General features: G+C 39.5%; 1 protein-coding gene across 3 annotated transcripts in view; it reads right to left on the bottom strand.

Annotated features, from left to right (window-relative positions):
- Positions 1–3,737: 3,737 nt before the first annotated feature.
- Positions 3,738–18,582, bottom strand: part of Adipor2 (adiponectin receptor 2) — an 81,673-nt gene continuing 66,828 nt past the window's right edge. For all 3 annotated transcript variants that reach the window (XM_047549767.1, XM_047549765.1, XM_047549766.1), the window contains exons 4-8: positions 15,278–15,449; positions 11,782–11,968; positions 11,360–11,547; positions 8,507–8,700; positions 3,738–6,539 (exon numbers count right to left, since the gene is read on the bottom strand). In XM_047549767.1, the coding sequence (XP_047405723.1) occupies positions 6,411–6,539; positions 8,507–8,700; positions 11,360–11,547; positions 11,782–11,968; positions 15,278–15,449 (870 nt within the window). In that variant the 3' untranslated portion in view covers positions 3,738–6,410. The remainder of the gene's footprint in view (positions 6,540–8,506; positions 8,701–11,359; positions 11,548–11,781; positions 11,969–15,277; positions 15,450–18,582) is intronic.

Raw genomic sequence — 18,582 nt, 5'->3', positions numbered from 1 at the left:
AAAATTACTTGATTTTGTCCCAAGTCCTTGAGGTTGGAACTTTGGGGAACATTTCAGTGTACAAAGCAGAGTCCACTGGGAAGGCAGCTGTATCTGGAAACACCCCTCACACTCACATCTCCCCCAGGTCCCAACATTTTGGAGCTTCCTCTACTGCAAACCTGAATCCCAAGAGGCAGCAGACTTCATTGTGAGAGCAATAATAAGGGCAGAACCCATGTAGAAATTCTAGGGTGCCTCAGATCCTGTAAGTTAAAACAATCTCAGATGAGGAGGCCCAGCCCCACAAGGACTGGCATGGCTTGCATGTAGGGACTCAGAGGACACTTCTTCCCTATCCTCTGCCACCCTCAGCCTCCATGATTTGAAGTACTATCTGGCCCAATTTCCCACCAGCAAACAGCTGATTTCTGTCTTAGGCAGGCCAACTTCACAAAACACGTTCATTATAACATTTGAAAGTGCCTTACATTATAAAATATCACAATGTTACTTTCACTGTCATTTAAGTCTCACACCAATCCTGTGAGGAAGGGATCAATGACCTATTTACAGTTGAAAGCACTGACATTTGCAGAAGCCAGTTTAAGTAGCAGGAAAATATTAGTAATGGTTAAGATTTATGTGTACCAGGAAAATAACATGCATTTACTCATTTACTCCTTTGCAGCAACCCTTTGAAGTAGGTATTATGTTTACCTTATCTTATGGATGAGGAACTATAAGTTCAGAGAGCTGAAAACTGGCTCCAAATTACCTGCAGATCAAATGTGATGTTGCCTAAAAATGCAACTTGCCTGAAACTGCCTAGGCAGTTAACTATGATTACTCTACTACCTTGTGTCATGGAGGTGATGACATCCTGAAAACCAGGAATAACTGCCAAATGTCATACATAGGTGCCCACCTGGCCCATGTGGGATAGGAACAGCAGAGAGACCTTTCCCCAGCTGCCGTGGTGCCTTAGCCCAGAGCCTCCCCGCTGCATCATGATCTAATTGCAGCAGGTGTGGCAGGATGAGCATCTCCCGAATCCCTACTATGGCCAGTGACCACACACGGCCTCTGGTCTCTCTCCAGGGCAGTGTTGTCTAGTGCTGTCCTTAGAAGGGCTTGTCTTCACCACCCAACCAGGGAGAGTACTTTCAGGCAAATTTACCAACTATCTTGGCAACAGAGTGAAAAAGGCAAGCAGAAGGAGTGCCGGCCTTGCTGTCCGCTTTCTCAGAGTCTCTAACCAACACACAGCCAAGGGTGGAGATGTGGAACCCTCTCAGAACCAGCGGAATCATTTCCCATTAACCAGCACTGCTCTTCTCTGCCTTGGAGGACAGGACATTCTCCTAAAGGTTTGCCTTTGAAGGTCAGAGTTATTCCTCTCTCCACTTTTAACAACAATGAAGGGACAGCAGATGGCAGCCTGGCTCACACTGCAGAGCCATCAACTTGACTTCAGAGAAACAAAGTTGGTATCTCGGTTATTTAATAAAGGGGTACAGACCTTGACATCTTTTCTTATCACTGCTGTACACCTTTGTGCAAACAAGAGCTCAAGGCTGCTGTCAGATTCCCCTTCCTCAGCACCATGAATACATTAATTACTAAATCCACCTAACAAGTGTATGTTTTAATAACAGCACTTTCAATAAAATGCTTCAACAACCACTTTATGATGCCAAGTAAAATTCTGACTCAGAAGGGTTAGTGAGTGGCATATCTTTAGGTCAGTTAAGTAAGTATGAGGATGGCTGGGGCTCAAAGACCACAAAAGGAAGGGTTAGAGCAAGGGTCTGGCAGAAACACTGGGGAATGGTATCTTAAGAGCAGCGGCATCTCAGTGAAGGATGCAAAGAATATACCCTCAGTTCTCTTGATAGGTCAGAACACAGGGACTAGGAAGTGAAGACTTCTTGCTCACATGACATGGCAAATGGCAGAACTGGGACATGAGCCTGCCTTCTTTCATCCTAGGCTGGCATGAAGAGGGGGCGATGGTAGGGTACGGTCCAGAGCTGCCTGAGCATGCAGCCTAATTCCCTGCCCCGAGATTCCCACTCCATGATCCAGCCATCCCAAGTAGCAGCTAAGAATGAGCCAGACTAGCCTTGTTTTCAAGTCAAATAGCTGAAGGCAGACACTCAGATCAAGGGTTGCATGTTTTTGCTAACATTCAAGTTAGGGAGGAAAAGGAAAATAAAGGGGGTATGTTTTATGAAAATTGAAGGGATATCAGTAAAGGGACTAGGGGAGAGAGGAAGGGACATAAAGGGGAAATACCGGGGAATGATATTGGTCAAATTCTAGTGTTATGTATTCATGTACAAACATGTAACAATAAATGCCATCATTATGTACAATCATGATGCACCAATAAAAAAAAAGAAAAAACTGAAGGCATGGAGTGGGTGTGCCCCGGGAGGGAATAAGGAAATGCAACATACTGCACAAAAGGGGGGTGAAGTATTCAAGAAAAGGATGTTTCTAGGGTAAGTTTAAAGCAACACTGTCCATGGGCTTCTCTAGGGCAGAGTCCTGGCACTCCACCAAATCAAAATTCAGATTTGTCCTCATCCATCTCCCCTTTATCCACGGGACATCACCTGAGAAATGGAAAGCACAAAGACAGCTGGTAGCCAGGAACCAGGAAAAAGCAATGGAGGCTTTCTGTGGGCTTGTCTAGTTTTTGTGAAGAGCCAAACAGTCACGTGCTACATCTGGATAATACAACCTTAAGTTGTATCTATACTTTAAAGTGAGAATTCAGAATGGAAAAAAACAAATACTGGAAATTCCCCAGCAAATACTAATTTACCTAAGGCAAAAGGGTTGATTTCCTCACCTTTAATGAGGAGAGATTAGGTTAACAAACACCCAAACCTTTAATATACCTGAGACAAACTGATTAACTGATATAGCAGATTCAACTACAGAGAAGAGATAATTTTCTCAAAAATTTTTTTTTCCACTTTTTCTCCCGTGAACACTGCTGGCATCAGTCAGAAAGAAGTTTGTTTTCTCACATATAAAATGAGTATGACTAGCCCATAAGGTTGTTATTATGGGTTAGATCTAAAACGTCCCCCAAAGGACATTTGCTCAACACTTAGTCTCCAGAGGTGGTAGAAACTAGAAGTGGGGCCTAGCTGAAAGAGGTGGGTCACTGGAGGTTTGCCTTTGAAGGGTATATTCTGTCCCTCTCTGCTCCAAGCCATAAGGTGAGCAGCTTTGTTCTCCTACACCTCCCACCATGATGTTCTGCCTCACCACAGGCCCAGAAACAACAGAGCCAATAGACCATAGACTGAATCCTCTCAGTGAGTTGAAATAAATCTTTTTCTCCTTTCTCAGGTATTTTGTCACAGCAACCAAAAGCTAACAGTTATATGATGAGGCTATAGGTATTAGGTTTTTGTTGTTGTTATTCTGGGTAGTGCTGCAGTTCAAACCCATGCTAGGCAACTCCTCTACCACTGATTACATCCCGAGCCCCTAGGTATTATTTTTATAAACTTTAATAATTAAGAACTGTTTCTTAGAGTTAGCCATCCTCTTCACTCTAAACCTGGTCCAAGTTAAATGAAAGTCTAAGAGTCAGGGAAAAGCGAGCAGGGCACAAGCACACTTAACTTGTGTATTTACCATGGGAAGTTTCTAAAACTTCCTAAACTTCAGTGTCTAAATAAAAGCTAAAGGGAGGCAAGATTTAAAAAAAAGCAACAAAAAAAAGCAAAAAAAAGTTCATTTTCCATTTGGCTCTTTTTATTAGAGAAATTGAGAATACAGCAAGTAGGGAAATCCCATGGTGAGTGGAACCATCACAGATACCTTTCTGGAACCCCAACCTTCTATGATCCCCAAATATGTGCTTTGTGGCTTCAGCGATTTATAAAGGGGGAAGGGGAAAATACTGAAAAAGGCCACTATTTAATGGTGAAAGAATGAAGCTGTAGAGGTCCTAAACAGCCCAGGGCCAAAAAAGAAAATTAAAAATCTGCACAGAGCAAGCCAGCCTCTGACTGCTGAGAGTAAGGCATTCAGGCACCAACCTGGTGAGTTCTCAGCGGGCACTATAGGTCAAGTGCACATAGAGGCTGTTGGTAGTGAGCTGCACGTGGACACACACACACAAGTGGGCACACACATGCCCACACATACATACCCAAAAGAGGGAGAGTTGACTGGATTACACATTGGTGGTGTTGGTTTCATTTTCCCTAAGGGTTTGTGCTATGTTGAACCAGATTCTTCCTGCTTTGGGGTGTGGAGTGACTGGGCCCAAAGACTGCTACTTCTCTGGGTGTTGTTACAGGGCTGCATCTCATACCCCGTACCCCAAAGCGCATGACTGAAGAGCAAGTCTGGCTTCTGATATGTGCTGTTGCTCCCAGGAAATTGAGTTTCCTTCCAGTTGGCCACTGTCTTGCTGGACTGTTTTCTAAAGGAACAAATACTGTTCATTGTGTCAGGCCCTGCACCAGTTCATCCACTGAGTCTTCTGCTTGGTCCACCTAGGGCAGTGACCTTATCCAGAACCAAAATACTCCTAAGGTCTTCCCAAGTTTCTGCATTCTTTCTTCCTGGATTCTAGTTGTAGCTGGAGATTGACAGGGAAAGGAAGGCAGGGGTGGGGACAACAACAAAACTCTACTGAACAAACAGGACACTCTTCCCATACTCCCAGACAGACACTTCTTGGACGATGCCAGCCTCTCTGCCTCAGGGCCTTGGTCTCAGTTCTAATACCTACCATCCCCAGGATGTAATACACCCTCCTCTTGAAGCCCTGGATGGCAGTAAGCCAAGACTTGAGTGCTATTTTAGAGGCTCACCTATGAGCCAAGATCAGAATTCTGTGAAACGGATCCTTCCCCCCACCACTCTCCCTGACACCATAATAAGGCAGCCCTGGGTCAAGAGCAATCATTTTTCACTTCCAGTAGCAATTCAAAAACAAGGACTTAAGGATTCTACTGGCACTAGCAATAACATGCCATTGCTTTCTAAACTCTGCACCATGCCACCTGGCAACATGGGGTTCAGCAAGTACTAACTATGCCACAGTGTGTACTGGAAGATTCTGCAGGCTTTCTTTTTCAAGGACAACCAAGGTGTCTGTCATACCAGGTTTACCAAGACAGTGCACCAAAGGCAAAACTCACCTTTCCTGGTCCAAAGGCAGGATTCTTTCTCCCAACCTATGTTAAGTGATCTCAGAGGAACCAACCACAAATCAGAATCTCATTTTTGTGGCTGGCTCCACACCAGAACCATGATGCCAGGGAATAGGCAATTTTTATTTGCAGGAAGAAGGGTAGTTAGGGCAATGATTTGTCATAGAAATTTACAGGGTGGTTCGAGCTCCAATAGCAACTGTCACATCTCACGAGTCAGACCACAACTACCACCAAGTTGAACGGGATGCCAGGAAGTGATCAGATGAGCCCCTGTGCTATAGTTCCCAGAGTTCCTCCATTGTCTCCACCAGTATCAAGGGTAGGACTAGGTGGCTCTTCTCTTGAAAAAGGGTCACCATTCCCCTAAAAGACAGCTTTTCACTGCCTTTCATCTAAACACACCCTGTCATTTATGTGTTCCTTCCACTGAAGAAACATACACTACTTCTCTCTACCTCCAATTCAGAAAGCCCAAAGGCTATCGGACTTAAGAGTGATCAAGTGATCACTGGACTGGGCTATCATCTCTGAGCCCCCAGGGTTCAAGGTGTGCATGTTGGCCTTTTGAAGGCACCTTGGTGCACCAAAACGCTGTACATTCTGGGGCTACCACTTGATCCTCCCTCACTTTGTGCAAAATTGAAACAGTGTGTGGTACTTGCATGTTTCATTCTATACAAAAATTCTCCCTCCCTCCCCTACCCTTATGTTTTAAACATTTATATAAATTCTTTAAACAGTAAGTTAGAAATCTTATTTACATTAATGTCTTTGTTCTCCCAAAAGAGCATCTAAAATCACACTCCCACCCCTTAATTGGATATAAATGTTCACCTAAATTGGTTTGTACTATTGTTTTAAAGGGAGAGAAAGGGAGAAGAGAGAACCACCAGCTAAACTGTTTCCTCATCTTCTACAAATAAATTATGATACGGATCAGAAGCCAGTTTGCCATGGGTCTTGCAGAGCCCTCAATCAGTAGATCCCAAGCATAAGTCAGGGTATAGGTCATTCCTCCTTTTCTCCAAATTGATGCACTCCGTCCTTTGAGGTATGATTTATTTTTGTTTTTCTCTTCTCAGTCGTGTACCACGCAGAGCCCTTGGGCCGTCACAAAGCCCATGAGGCTGTCAAGGTTTTGGGGCTCCTCTGGTACTGGCATCAATGGCCAGTTGGGAGGTCTGCAGATGCTGCAGACCTAGGTTCAGGGCAACAGTCCCTGGCTACTGGTAGGTATCACAGTGCCTCCTCTTCAGTGCAGCCTCCGCCAATCATGAACCGAAACTCTTGCAGGTTTGAGACGCCATGGAAGTGAACAAAAGCTCCAGCAACCACAAAGATGTGAAAGAGCTGATGAGAGTGAAACTGGAGAAGGAAAAAAGAGAAGTGGTAGAGAAACCTATATGTTATTAAGTCTGCTAAAATTTCTTAGGATCATTTCATCCTGGCTTATGCTAAGCAGATGGCAGGGAATGGATGTGACTGAGCTCAAATTCAAGGAGTCCACAGACCCTGAAATACCCATTAGGTACATCACATTCTGCTGAATTGAAAGCCAGCTCTCCCCAAAGATATTCAGGTTCTTTAATTAAGCTCTAGACATGAAAATCTACACACTAGAGTACCTGGTGAACTTGGGAGCAAACAACATGCTGATTCTCTTGCAATAAGACCACAAAGTTCCTAGAGGTCCTTTGATACTCAGCAGAATGTGACCAGACACTTTTTTCATGGACAAGAATACTAGAGCTGATTAAATGCTCTGTTAGGAAAACTACAGAAAATTTCCAGGATCTAGTAGAAAAGTCACAAAAAAAAATGGTCCCTAGAGTTTCCTTCAGTAGTAATATTCTGAACTATACAAACAACATATTACATCAAAAGACTAGGTAAGCAAGGTGTGGTGGAGCACACCTGTTAATCCCAGCAAGACAGGAAGGCTGAGACAGCAAGATTGCAAGTTCAAAGTCAGTCTCAGCAACAGCAAGGCGCTAAGCAACTCAGTGAGACCCTATCTCTAAATAAAATACAAAATAGGGCTGGGGATGTGGCTTGGTGGTTGAGGACCCCTAAGTTCAATCCCCAGTAACCCTCCTCGCTGCCCATCCCCAAAAAAAGACTAGGTAAAGAGAACCTCTTAACTTTCCTATCAAGTCAAAAGCTGATCTATAAGCATGGGATACTATTTTTAATTTTACCTGTTCTGTAGAATGTCATTTTACATCTCAAGATGGGTGATCAATTGCTCGATGTACCAAGAAAAAAGTTACACTACATTATAGTCTGTCTCAAAATGAAAAGGCACAGTGGCAAGGCAGTATTTACCAAGGGAAAGACACTGATTTGAGAAGTGTATACAAGAAAAAAACCTTTAAAAGTTACATCCCAAGAGATCATTCCTAGAAACCAAAGGAGATTAATTTTCCCAAAAAGGCAGAAAGGGATAAAATTTCTTCCATATCGATGTCAAAATCATGATGAGACAAAAAGGTAAATTAGCTAATTTGAAGGTCAAGATTGCTTGAGTTCAAGATCATCGTAATGACAGTTAAACTAAACTTTACAGTAATTACATGATCAGCTTAGCCTATAATAATCAGCAATAGCTAAGCCACAGAATTCTAAAGGTAAGATTTCATATTAAACAACACTCCAATTCCAGACTGTTGAAACTTCCCACCAATATCAGTCCCTTATATTTTTCTTTTCTCTTCCTCTTTCCTTACTCTGTTACCACTAACCAAAGTCCAGTTAACTCTCCCTCCTCCTCCAACCAGACATATATACAATCTCCCCTTACAAATCACTGGGCTTTGGTATTTAAAAGGATGTTAGTATATATCTGGTGCCCAAAAAAAGTCTTTGGCAAAAATCTGGTCCAAAAACCTTGTTTCACCAATGAGGAAACAGATTAAAGAATGATTAAATGACTTTTCGTTATAGTGTAGTAAACAGAACTGATATTAGGACTAGCCTGATTCCAACTCCAATTCTACCACTTAATAGCCATGTGCCTTAGACAAATTGCCTAACTTCCCTAAGCCTTAGTTTCCTAATCTGCAAAATGAAACTGTTAATAATATTCATAGGGTTAATGTATCAAATGAAGTAACCCATATACACTAATCAGTACAGTGCTGGACATGAAACGTTCAATAAATAGGAGTTATTATTATGTTTGCTATCCAGAGAAACATAGCTAATGTGGGACAGAGTTAGGACCAGAACACAAGTCTCAATTTTGAGTCTGAAACTTTGTTGATTATATCACTTCCCAGTGTGCCAGTATCGGCTAACAACAGGTACACTTGATTGCCCCTCATTGCACTTACCCAGATGTCACATTTGCCAGGAAAGAAGCGTTCAGGGATCCGGGCAGCATAGAGGGCAGCTCCTGTGATGTAGAGGCTGGCCATGAGCATTAGCCAGCCTATCTGCCCTATGGTGGCAGCCCTCAGGAATCCTTCTGAGATGACGTAGTGTAAAGTAGGAATGATTCCACTCAAGCCTAAACCCAAAAACACTCCTAGGAATCATGAGAATAAAGTGAGAAAAAGAGAAATAAGAAGGAAAAATCAATATTTCAGCACAGTGATATCTGTAAAACTGAAAATTCCAAGGTAGAATGCAACAATGCTTCTTATTTTAAAGGAAAAAGAAGGTTCTTCGAACTCTAGAACAGTGTCACACAAGAAACACAGCTATGTGCTAAAGATTACAAATGTAAGCAGCATCCTACTAAGTGAGGTTTAGAGCTTTGTAAGTGAGCAGAGACCAACGGTTTAGAATTATGTTGCTACATGCTTTACAAAGGGATAGCTCTGAGAGTTTGCTTAAACATCTCTAAATGCTGCCATTTTATAAACACAGATTAAATACAGAGCATTATCTTCTCTTAAGAAATAACAGATATTCTGGGGCTGGGGATATAGCTCAGTGTTAAAGTGCTTACCTGGCATGTGTGAGGACAGAGTTCAACCCCCAGCATTCCAGGGGTGGGGTGGAGTGGGCGAAAGGCAGCAGCAGCAAGTAGCAGACATTTTTAGGGTGGGAGAGGCAATGAATGATCAGATAACTTGGGGAGGCAAGTGATACCATAAAGCTAAAATACTTTCATTAGTAATCTAAACCTATGGTCTAAAAGTAGGTACTTAAAAAAAAATTTTAATGCCCTTAACAAATGGTCTAATTTATTAATAAGATGAAAGATAAAAAAGAGAAAGACATGACTTTTGAAAGCTCCCAAGCCCCCAAATATACAGTACATCACTCTGTCAGAATGTGGCTGGGATGTGGCTCAGTAGTAACACACCTGCCTAGCATGTGCAAGGCCCTGGGTTCCCTCCCATGCACTTCTGTCAGAATCACTCAGCGCAGTCTACTGGCTTCAAAATTTATCTAAAGTAGTATTTTTCAAACTCCTGGGTATGACCTAGGTTCTAAGATAAAATTAAGTGAGGTCTCAACCACCATTTTTTGAACTAGAATAAAATTTAAACTTTCACTGTGTATAAGGGTAAAGTAATATTCTATGAAAACTTTGTAATGTACACACACACACACACACACACACATATACACATTAGGGTTGTAACAGAAAATGTCATGATCAAAAAAAGTTTGACGTCTACTCATCTAAAACCACTCTGAAATCTGTGTGTCAACCAAAGCAACACTCACCTCAGTTAGTAACTGCTCCTGCATTTTGACAGGCTGTGTTACAAATGACCTTTACAACATAAGCTGTAATTTGGTAAGCTTTCTCAACAGACAAGAAGCCTGCTCGGGTGCAACAATATATGTAGGCACATATACAGAATGCATACTCATAAATAAAATGGACATCTAAGTGAGGAGGAAAATGATAATGCTGATCTTACAAAAGACAGGAAAGCAAACAGACCTAAATTAAAACTATTTCCTAGCTGTACTCCTCTATAAAGAAATGGTACCATGATCCAGTTCTTTCTCTTCATGCTAAGCACAGGCTGCTAATGGCCTTTCATTCTCTAAGTCAAAGGCACAGGAACTCAGTTCTTCTGATGTATATAAATAGCAAAATGCTCAGCTCTACTCAGCAAAGAAGTTCTTATCTTATGTGCTCAGGAGGCTTAACACTGCAGAACTACTGAAGGGCTACCAAAGGCCAAGCCTGACCACTGTCTATCTGCTCATATAAGCATACTCACTTTAAAACAAAAACAAAAACAAAAAAAAAAGCAAAAGAGCAGAGTGTGATGACAGTGATCATTAATATGAGATTGATTTCTACTTCTATTCTAAGGAACTGCCAATCTACCAGAGCTTGAATTTTATTACTAAGTGGTTTTTAAAAAGAAAGGTTGAAAGAAAAAATACTGTTTGTAATACTGTTTATTCAAATTCAAGAGGCACTGGGTTTTACAAAATTGAAGAAACATCCTTCGCTACAAGAAGGTCCAGTTCAGTGGGAGACAAAAACCTCTCTGCTAACTCCACAGTCCAACGAAAAAACTCAATCAAGATACTAAGAGGCTTTTGACATTTCATCTGATGCCAGTTAAACAGGCATTATCTGAAATATTAAAAGCCCTTTTATTCTTATATCAGAAGAGATGGATGGTGCCTACTTTCATAGAACATGATCTGTATGGATGAAACCTTATTTATCTAAGCAGTTTACAAAATATTTTAAAATAAAAACATACAACATAACAAAAATTGAGTAAGTCACTACAAAAAGTACATTAAGTTGAAAGAATAAAAGAAATCATAACCTCATAAAGGCTGCAGAGCCATCAAATCACCTTATGAAAAGTGTTTGTCCTCAAGTAAACAATACTGCCTGAGACAGACGGCTTCATTCAGCTCACCACTGCCCTCAACCCTAAGCCTTAAGACAACCAGTGACCCTGAATACAACTACCTCTACTATATTAAAAGTACTTCAACAATAGGAACTATGATGTACTCTTTTATCATAAACACAGCATAAGGCTTGTCTAATGGCAGACTAAAAATTTTTTTGTAGTTGTTGATGGACCTTTATTTTATTTATTTATATGTGGTGCTGAGAATCAAACCCAGTGCTTCACACATGCTAGACAAGCGCTCTACCACTGAGCTACGACCCTAGCCCTAATGGCAGACTTTTAATCAATGCTTGGCAAATGATGTCCAACATAAAAACCTCCACGTAGACTTACCTGCTCTTACTCCCCGATACTGAGGGGTAGCAAACATGTCCCACTGGGAGACAATGATGGCTGCAATGCCCAGCACACAGATGACAATCAAGTAGATGAAGCAAGGTTGTGGATTACAGTAGAAAGAATAATAAAGCCAAGGAACAAAACTTCCCATAATTAGAAGAGCAATACCAGAGTAATCCAGTCTAAAATTAAAAAAAAAAAAAAAAAAATTATTTAATGCTAAAAATTACTGCCTGTTACAGGTTCCAATTAATCCCCCACAACATGAGCTAAAGGTAAGCTGCTTGCTTTAATTAAAAAAAAAAAGTTCCCATCAGATGGTATCAAGAATTCTGCCAACTCCAATGGATATCTTCTCCTAACCTTACACTGACTCTAAATCACTGATCAAAATATGGACTTACTTAGATACTTACTTAGAGAAGAGCCGGGAGACCCCTTCTGAGTGGCAGTACACTGTGTGGAAGAGCCAGGAAAATGAAAGGCAGAGAATGGCTCCCAAGAAAAATAACCCAAAGACCACCTTCTCTTGCAGAGGGGCCACAAAGGAGATATTTGGGCGAAACATATAAAAGATCCCCAGGCACAGGAAGAATACACAACCTAAGGAAAGAGTAGATTCAGGAGACAAAGAAAAAATATTATCCTTCTGAAGAGACAATTTTCTATACTAATTCTGCTTTCAATCTTTCTCAGCAGCAATGATACCTGAATCAAGGGTTCCATAAGATTTTTTTCCAAATTGAAGTTCATCCAAAATTTACTTTAAATACTCTTGATATCATACACAATTTAACTTCACAAATTGAGTATACAGAATATAATAACTTAAGAGCATAATTCAAAAGGAAACCAGATAATGCTTATTACTTCTTAGACCTGGCATGAAATTTCACTTATGAAGTTTTTGGCATTATACATACAACCCAGCTATCAAAGGTTCTTTTTGCTTTCAATTGAATTCCAACACCTCCCAAATCCTGACAGGAAATAACAGCTTTCCTACACCAATAGCTGTCGAGGAGCACCATGCTGCTTCTCTGGTCCTCACAGTAGGGATAGCAAAGTGCCTATTCAAGTCATTTCATAACCAGTTCTTGAACTGTTTTCCACAGCAAGACACCATGTTCTTATTGTTTAGACCACTTAATGCAAGGAAGGTCAGACATTTAGAAGTTAAACATTTGCTAAGTGATCCTGTTTTATCATTTTAACCAAAAAATTACCTTTGATTTAGATTTCTACAACAGATTTAACTGAATTTCTTTCTCTAGTCTACTTTCACTATTCTAGCAGGCAAAAACTCCGAGATACGGCAGAAATCAAATGTGTGATGAGAATTGCAAGTCAAATGGAGTAAAGTCAGAAACTATTATTACTATATTAATGGTGATGTATCATCATCATCATCACTAATTCAGAAACAGAGGGAAAGGATACACTCATACATTGTTGGTGTGATGGCAAACTGGTATAACCACTCTAGAAAGCAGTATGAGAGTCCTCAAAACACTAGGAATGAAACCATTTGACCCAGTTTTATACCACACCTCAATATATATCCAAAGGATTTAAAATCAGCATACTACAGTGACGCAGACACATCAATGTTTATAAGCTCAATTCACAATAGCTAAGCTATGGTATCAACCTAGGTTCCCTCTAATGGATGAATGGATAAAGAAATTGTGATATGTATACACAATGGAATATCATTCAGCTTTAAAGAATAATGACTTCATGGCATTCACCTGTAAATGGGTGGACTTGGAGACTGTCATGCTAAGTGAAATAAGCCAGTCCCCAAAAGCCAAAGGCCAAATGCTTTCTCTGATATGTGGAAGCTAACCCACAACAAGGGGTGGGAGGCAGGGAGAACAAAAGTTCATTGGATTAAAAGTTCACTGGGGACTAAAGGGACGGGAGGGAGAATGAGAACAGGAAAAAACAGTGAAATAGGAAAATACATACTTCCTATGTACATGTATGAATACACTATAGTGAATCTCAACATCATGTACATTCACAAGACTGGGATCCTAATTAGAATAAGATATATTCCATGTTTGTATAAACATCAAAATAAATTCTACTATCATGATGTATAACTAAAAAGAATAAAAAATAAAATATTACTGCATTTAAAAAAAATTCCAGTTATATATATATGAAAAATATTCCAAAACAGAAGTCCCATACCTGATGTCATTCCCTTATTCTCCATCCCCCTCAAACCCACCCTAGATAACCACTAATCTACTTTGTGCCTCTATGTATTTGCCTGTTCTGGACATTTCATGTACATGGAATCATACAATTATGTGATCTTTGGTGGCTGGTTTCTTTTACTTAGCAAATGTTTACAAGGTACACCCCTGTAACGTAATCAGTATTTCATCCATTTTTAAGACCAAAAAATATTCCACTGTATGGATATATCACATTTTGTTTACCCATTCATCAGATGGTAGATATATGAATTGCTTCTACTTTTTAGCTATCATGAATCATAGTCACTATCAACATTTGTGCACATGTTTTTTTCTGTGAATGTGATTTTAATACCTAGGAGTGGAATGTCTGGTAACTGTCTTTAACGTTTTGAGGAACTGACAAACTATTTTCCATAGGGGCTGCCCCATTTTATATCCTCCTACTGACAATGTACAAAGGTTCCAATTGCTCCATATCCCCACTAAACTTATTTTCCATTTTCTTTCTTATTTTTTTAAACCAGGGATTGAACCCAGGGGTGCTTAACCACTGAGTCACATCCCTAGTCCTTTGTTTTCAGACAAGGTCTCACTAAGTTGCTTAGGGCTAAGGCTGGTTTTGAACTCAAGATCCTTCTGCCTCAGTCTCCAAAGCTGGGATTATTTTCCATTTTCTCAATTACAGTTATCCTGGCAGGAGTGAAGTAATGTCATCACACAATGTACTTTATTTGTATATCTTTATAAAAATGATGATAATAAACATCCTTTCACGTACTTATTAGTCATTAGTATATCTTCTCCAGAGAAATGGTCTACTCAGGAGTTTTATCAATAAAGACAAACTGGTTGCTTTTATTATTGAGTTGTAACAGTTCTTTACTGGATTCTTACAGACATATGATTTGCATATATTCTTTCCCTCGCTGTGTGTTGTCTTTTCACTTTCTTCCCCCCACCCAACTCCTCAACTCAATCCATCTGAGGATTGAACCCAGAGACACTTTGCCATTAAGTTACATCTCCATACCTTTTTTTTTAAATTCCTTCAGTCTTCCAATTCATTGGGATTAACAGGTCTAACTTCTTTTCACTTTCTTAATAATGTTCTTTGATATAAATGAATATTTTATTTCGATGAAGTTTAAATTATCTGGATTTTTTCCCTTTGTGCTTTGTCAATGCTAAGAAATTTGTCTAATCCAAGGTCACAAAGATTTATGTCTATGTTTTCTCCTAAGTTTTATAGTTTTAACTCTTATGTTTAGGTCTTTGTTCATTTTTATATACTGTGTGAGGCTGGGGTCCTACTTAATCTTTTATATATGGCTATTCAGCTATCTCAGCAATATTTAATGAAAGGACTATTCTTCCCCCTCACCTTGTATATAATATATAATCATGATGGGGGAAACATTATATTTCATTTTCTATTTTAAGCCAAATTAAATTTAACAGTGGATATTCTAAGTAATAGCTTTGAAAAATCACCTTCATCTGTTTACTACAACACATTTTATATAGTAACTTTTCTGCCTGGTTTGATAATGTTCTAAAGATCTAAGAGAATACTATGACTTATTTGTACTAAAATCACAGTGCAAACTATGATGGCAATACATTTTTCAAGTTCTATCCTTCCTCAAATACAAGACAATAGAGTGAATCACCAATTCATTATAACACTGATATTCCATACCTAAGAGATGTGTCCAGATGTTGCCTGTCTCAGTGTGTATTCTGAAAATGCTCTTAAAACAGGCCCGAAAAGAAGGCATAGGAGGCCGGTGTCCATGTAAAAGGAAGTCATTATCCTTGAGCCAGTCTGGAAGCACGTCATGAGGGATTACTCGCCATCGACCTTCCCATACCTGGAAGAAGAGTTATTAAACATCTTTGTGATTTTAGTTGTCCAATTAGCAACAACAGCCCCAAACAACACTTTTTTTTACCACATTGCTGTATGATGGGAAAAATAATTCTTAAAAAGTCAAATACAGGGGCTGGAGTTGTGACTCAGTGGTACAGCACTTGCCTGGCAAGTGTGAGGCCCTGGGTTCAATACTCAGCACCACACATAAATAAATAAAATAAGATTCATTGACAACGAAAAAAAATTTTTGAAAGAGGAAAATATATGCAATGTCTTATTATTCTGAATTCTTAGAATGACAAAAATAAATTTTTTTAATGAGGGAATTTCTTAGGAAAAAGAAGGAGTAAACAAATTAATACAACATGCCCTAAAAGAGCTTTGCTTCAGTCCAAGTGAAGAAGGGGTGAGGAGTGCAAAATCCCAACCATACAGACCCTCCTTCATCCTCCACAACAGACTTGACTTCTGAAAAATTCCTGTGATATTTTTATTTTATTTTTTGGTTGTAGGTGGACACAATGCCTTTATTATTTATTTATTTATTTTTATGTGGTGCTGAGGACTGAACCCAGGGCCTCAAACATGCTAGGCTTGAGCCACAACCCTAGTCCCTCCTATGATATTAAATGACTATTTTTTATAATCATCTACTGGAAGAATAAGAACTGTATAGAATGCTTTTGTGCCTTTTGCTAAACACTTCCCTATTCCCCCTTACTCTTTCTTCTCCCTCCACCACATCAATATGATAAAGTAGAAAAGAAACAGAGCACAGGGGTCAAGAAAATCTTGGATCTCAGGTATTGTTATATGAGCTTTAATAAATTATAAAACTTCCAAGCCACCAAACCTCTAATTCCTCATAAAGTAAGGAAAATAGTGCTTTGCTTTATAAGGAAATTATGAGGATCAAACAAAAATGACACAAAGACTTCATAAATGAATAAGAAATCCCTAGCCCTTGATAATCCCCAGAAGCTATTACCTGCCTGAGAGTTAGTAACTAGTCCCCCTCTTCCTCCTGCTGGAGAGATGGCAAAGAAGCTCCACCTTAGCCCCCTTTTCTCCCTTTTCCTGTTGTCCCACTCCCTGATAGACTCTAGAGAAATGGGGTCAAAGATTTGGTATTCCCTCCTTAGAATGTCTATTAATTTCTGTACTCTGTTTCTTCACATTGTCTCTCAGGTTACAGAGCTTACACCACAATGATCATTTAATCCAGAACTAACTAGCTTCTGGTAGCCAGAAAGATGTAATGAAAATGCCAGGCACGTGGTCTACCTTACAGTTAATGTGGACTTAGCAGTGCTTCCAGTCTACTACCCTAAAGCAAGAATCCAGACTACTACAAATCAGTAGGGCTCACCTCCAAAGACTTCCACTTATCTCCCAGGAGTCTTGTACAAAACAACATAGCTAAGCTACAGAAACCTGGCTTTCCTTCTCTCTACTATGCAGAAAGATTGCCACTCAGCCACTGTGCCCATACTTGTTTCCTGTTCTCTGCTCTTACCTCCTCATTAACTTCTACAAAAGAACTGACTCTCTATGTAACATTTCCTCTGTCTCCAAAGGAAATGAGGACTACCAACTTAAGAACAGATGTAACCCTCTTTTGTTAAATATATATATATTTAATGTATAATATATTTAACATATACTTTAATATACATATTAAAGTATATTAAAGGTAACACCAGTAAAGCCAAAGCACACCTCATTTTAAACTGTCTCTGTTTACTAGCTTCCAGTTCAAGAAACAGAATCTTAGTGTCAGTAGACATGGCCAGTTTTCAAGCCTGGTCAGTTGCCCTGCCACAAGGTACAGCGGCACTGGAACATTGTGTAACAGGATGCCTCATCACTGTTTCCACAGACAGACTGTGGGGGATAAGGGAATAGAAATAGTTTTTATAAGTAAATTTTTCTTCAGTAAATCAGATGCAGCAAGCAAATGCCCATCCTATCGATTCTCCCATTAGCTAGTAAATTTTTAAGTTTTATCTGCTTTATCCCTTTGCTCAGTTTGGAAAGAGAACAAAATGGCAGTCAAGTCAACTACAGTATCCCAGTGGTCTATAAATATTAAAATTCCCAATGGCTAAGATAGTTTTTATACAACTTGAAGAGATTTCTTCACACTGAAATCACTTTTTAAAAAACAAAATATATCTATTGTATTTCTTTGTGCTAATTCTGAGACAGTGATCACAATGGATTTATTGTTTTGCTTGGCTTTTTCTGTCATCAATTTTCAAACACTAAAATGTCCAGGGCTCTATGTAGACCCACAAATGTTTATATTTAACCTCAACTTCCCACAATAGCCCTTAGTCTTAGAAGGAGTATCTATGTTGAAATCATGACATTCTTTTCTCATCCTCTAGGTTCAATATATAGTATTCTAAGTCAACTGGCCTCAATTATTTTCAGCATCACTGTGAATGAAGGAAAACCTGAATTTAGTTTGCAGACTCTAACACCACATGCATTAAAAAGTTGTGGTTTCGAAAGGCATGGTAGCACTTGCCTGTAATCCCAGTGGCTTGGGAGGCTGAGGTAGGAGCATCACAAATTCAAAGCCAGTTTCAGCAATTTAGCAAGGCCCTAAGCAACTTAGTGAGACCTTGTCTCAATATAAAAAGTAAAAAGGGCTGGGATGTGGCTCAGTGATATGTGCCCCTGGGTTCAATCCCCAGTATCCACTCCCAAGCCCCCAAAAAGTTGTGGTTTCAGGGGAGGGAAAATAGGGGAACTGGGGATTAAAATGGAGTAAATTAAATTCCATGCAAGTACAATTATGTCAAAATGAACCCAACTATTATTATGCACAACTATAATGCACTAATAAAAGAAAAAAGTTGTGGTTTCATAAAATCCACAGAAAAAAACTACACATCATAAAAATTTCTGTCTAAATAATCAAAAGTTCTCTTGAAATGTTTAATAAATGAATTTATACACATATATACCTACAGACACTCAAAGCTGTATGAGATCATACCTGCCAAGGTTCTTACTGATTAATCAAGTACCTATTCATTTATCAGTATCCCTATTTCTCTAAGGAAGCAACCTCAATTCTAGTTATCATTTTAGGGGGAAAAAAAAAATCCCAAAATTATTCT

Source organism: Sciurus carolinensis, chromosome 4 (assembly GCF_902686445.1).
Source record: "Sciurus carolinensis chromosome 4, mSciCar1.2, whole genome shotgun sequence".
NCBI lineage: Eukaryota > Metazoa > Chordata > Mammalia > Rodentia > Sciuridae > Sciurus > Sciurus carolinensis.
Note: the sequence above shows the minus strand (reverse complement) of the source record. Positions and strands in the feature narration are given on the sequence as shown.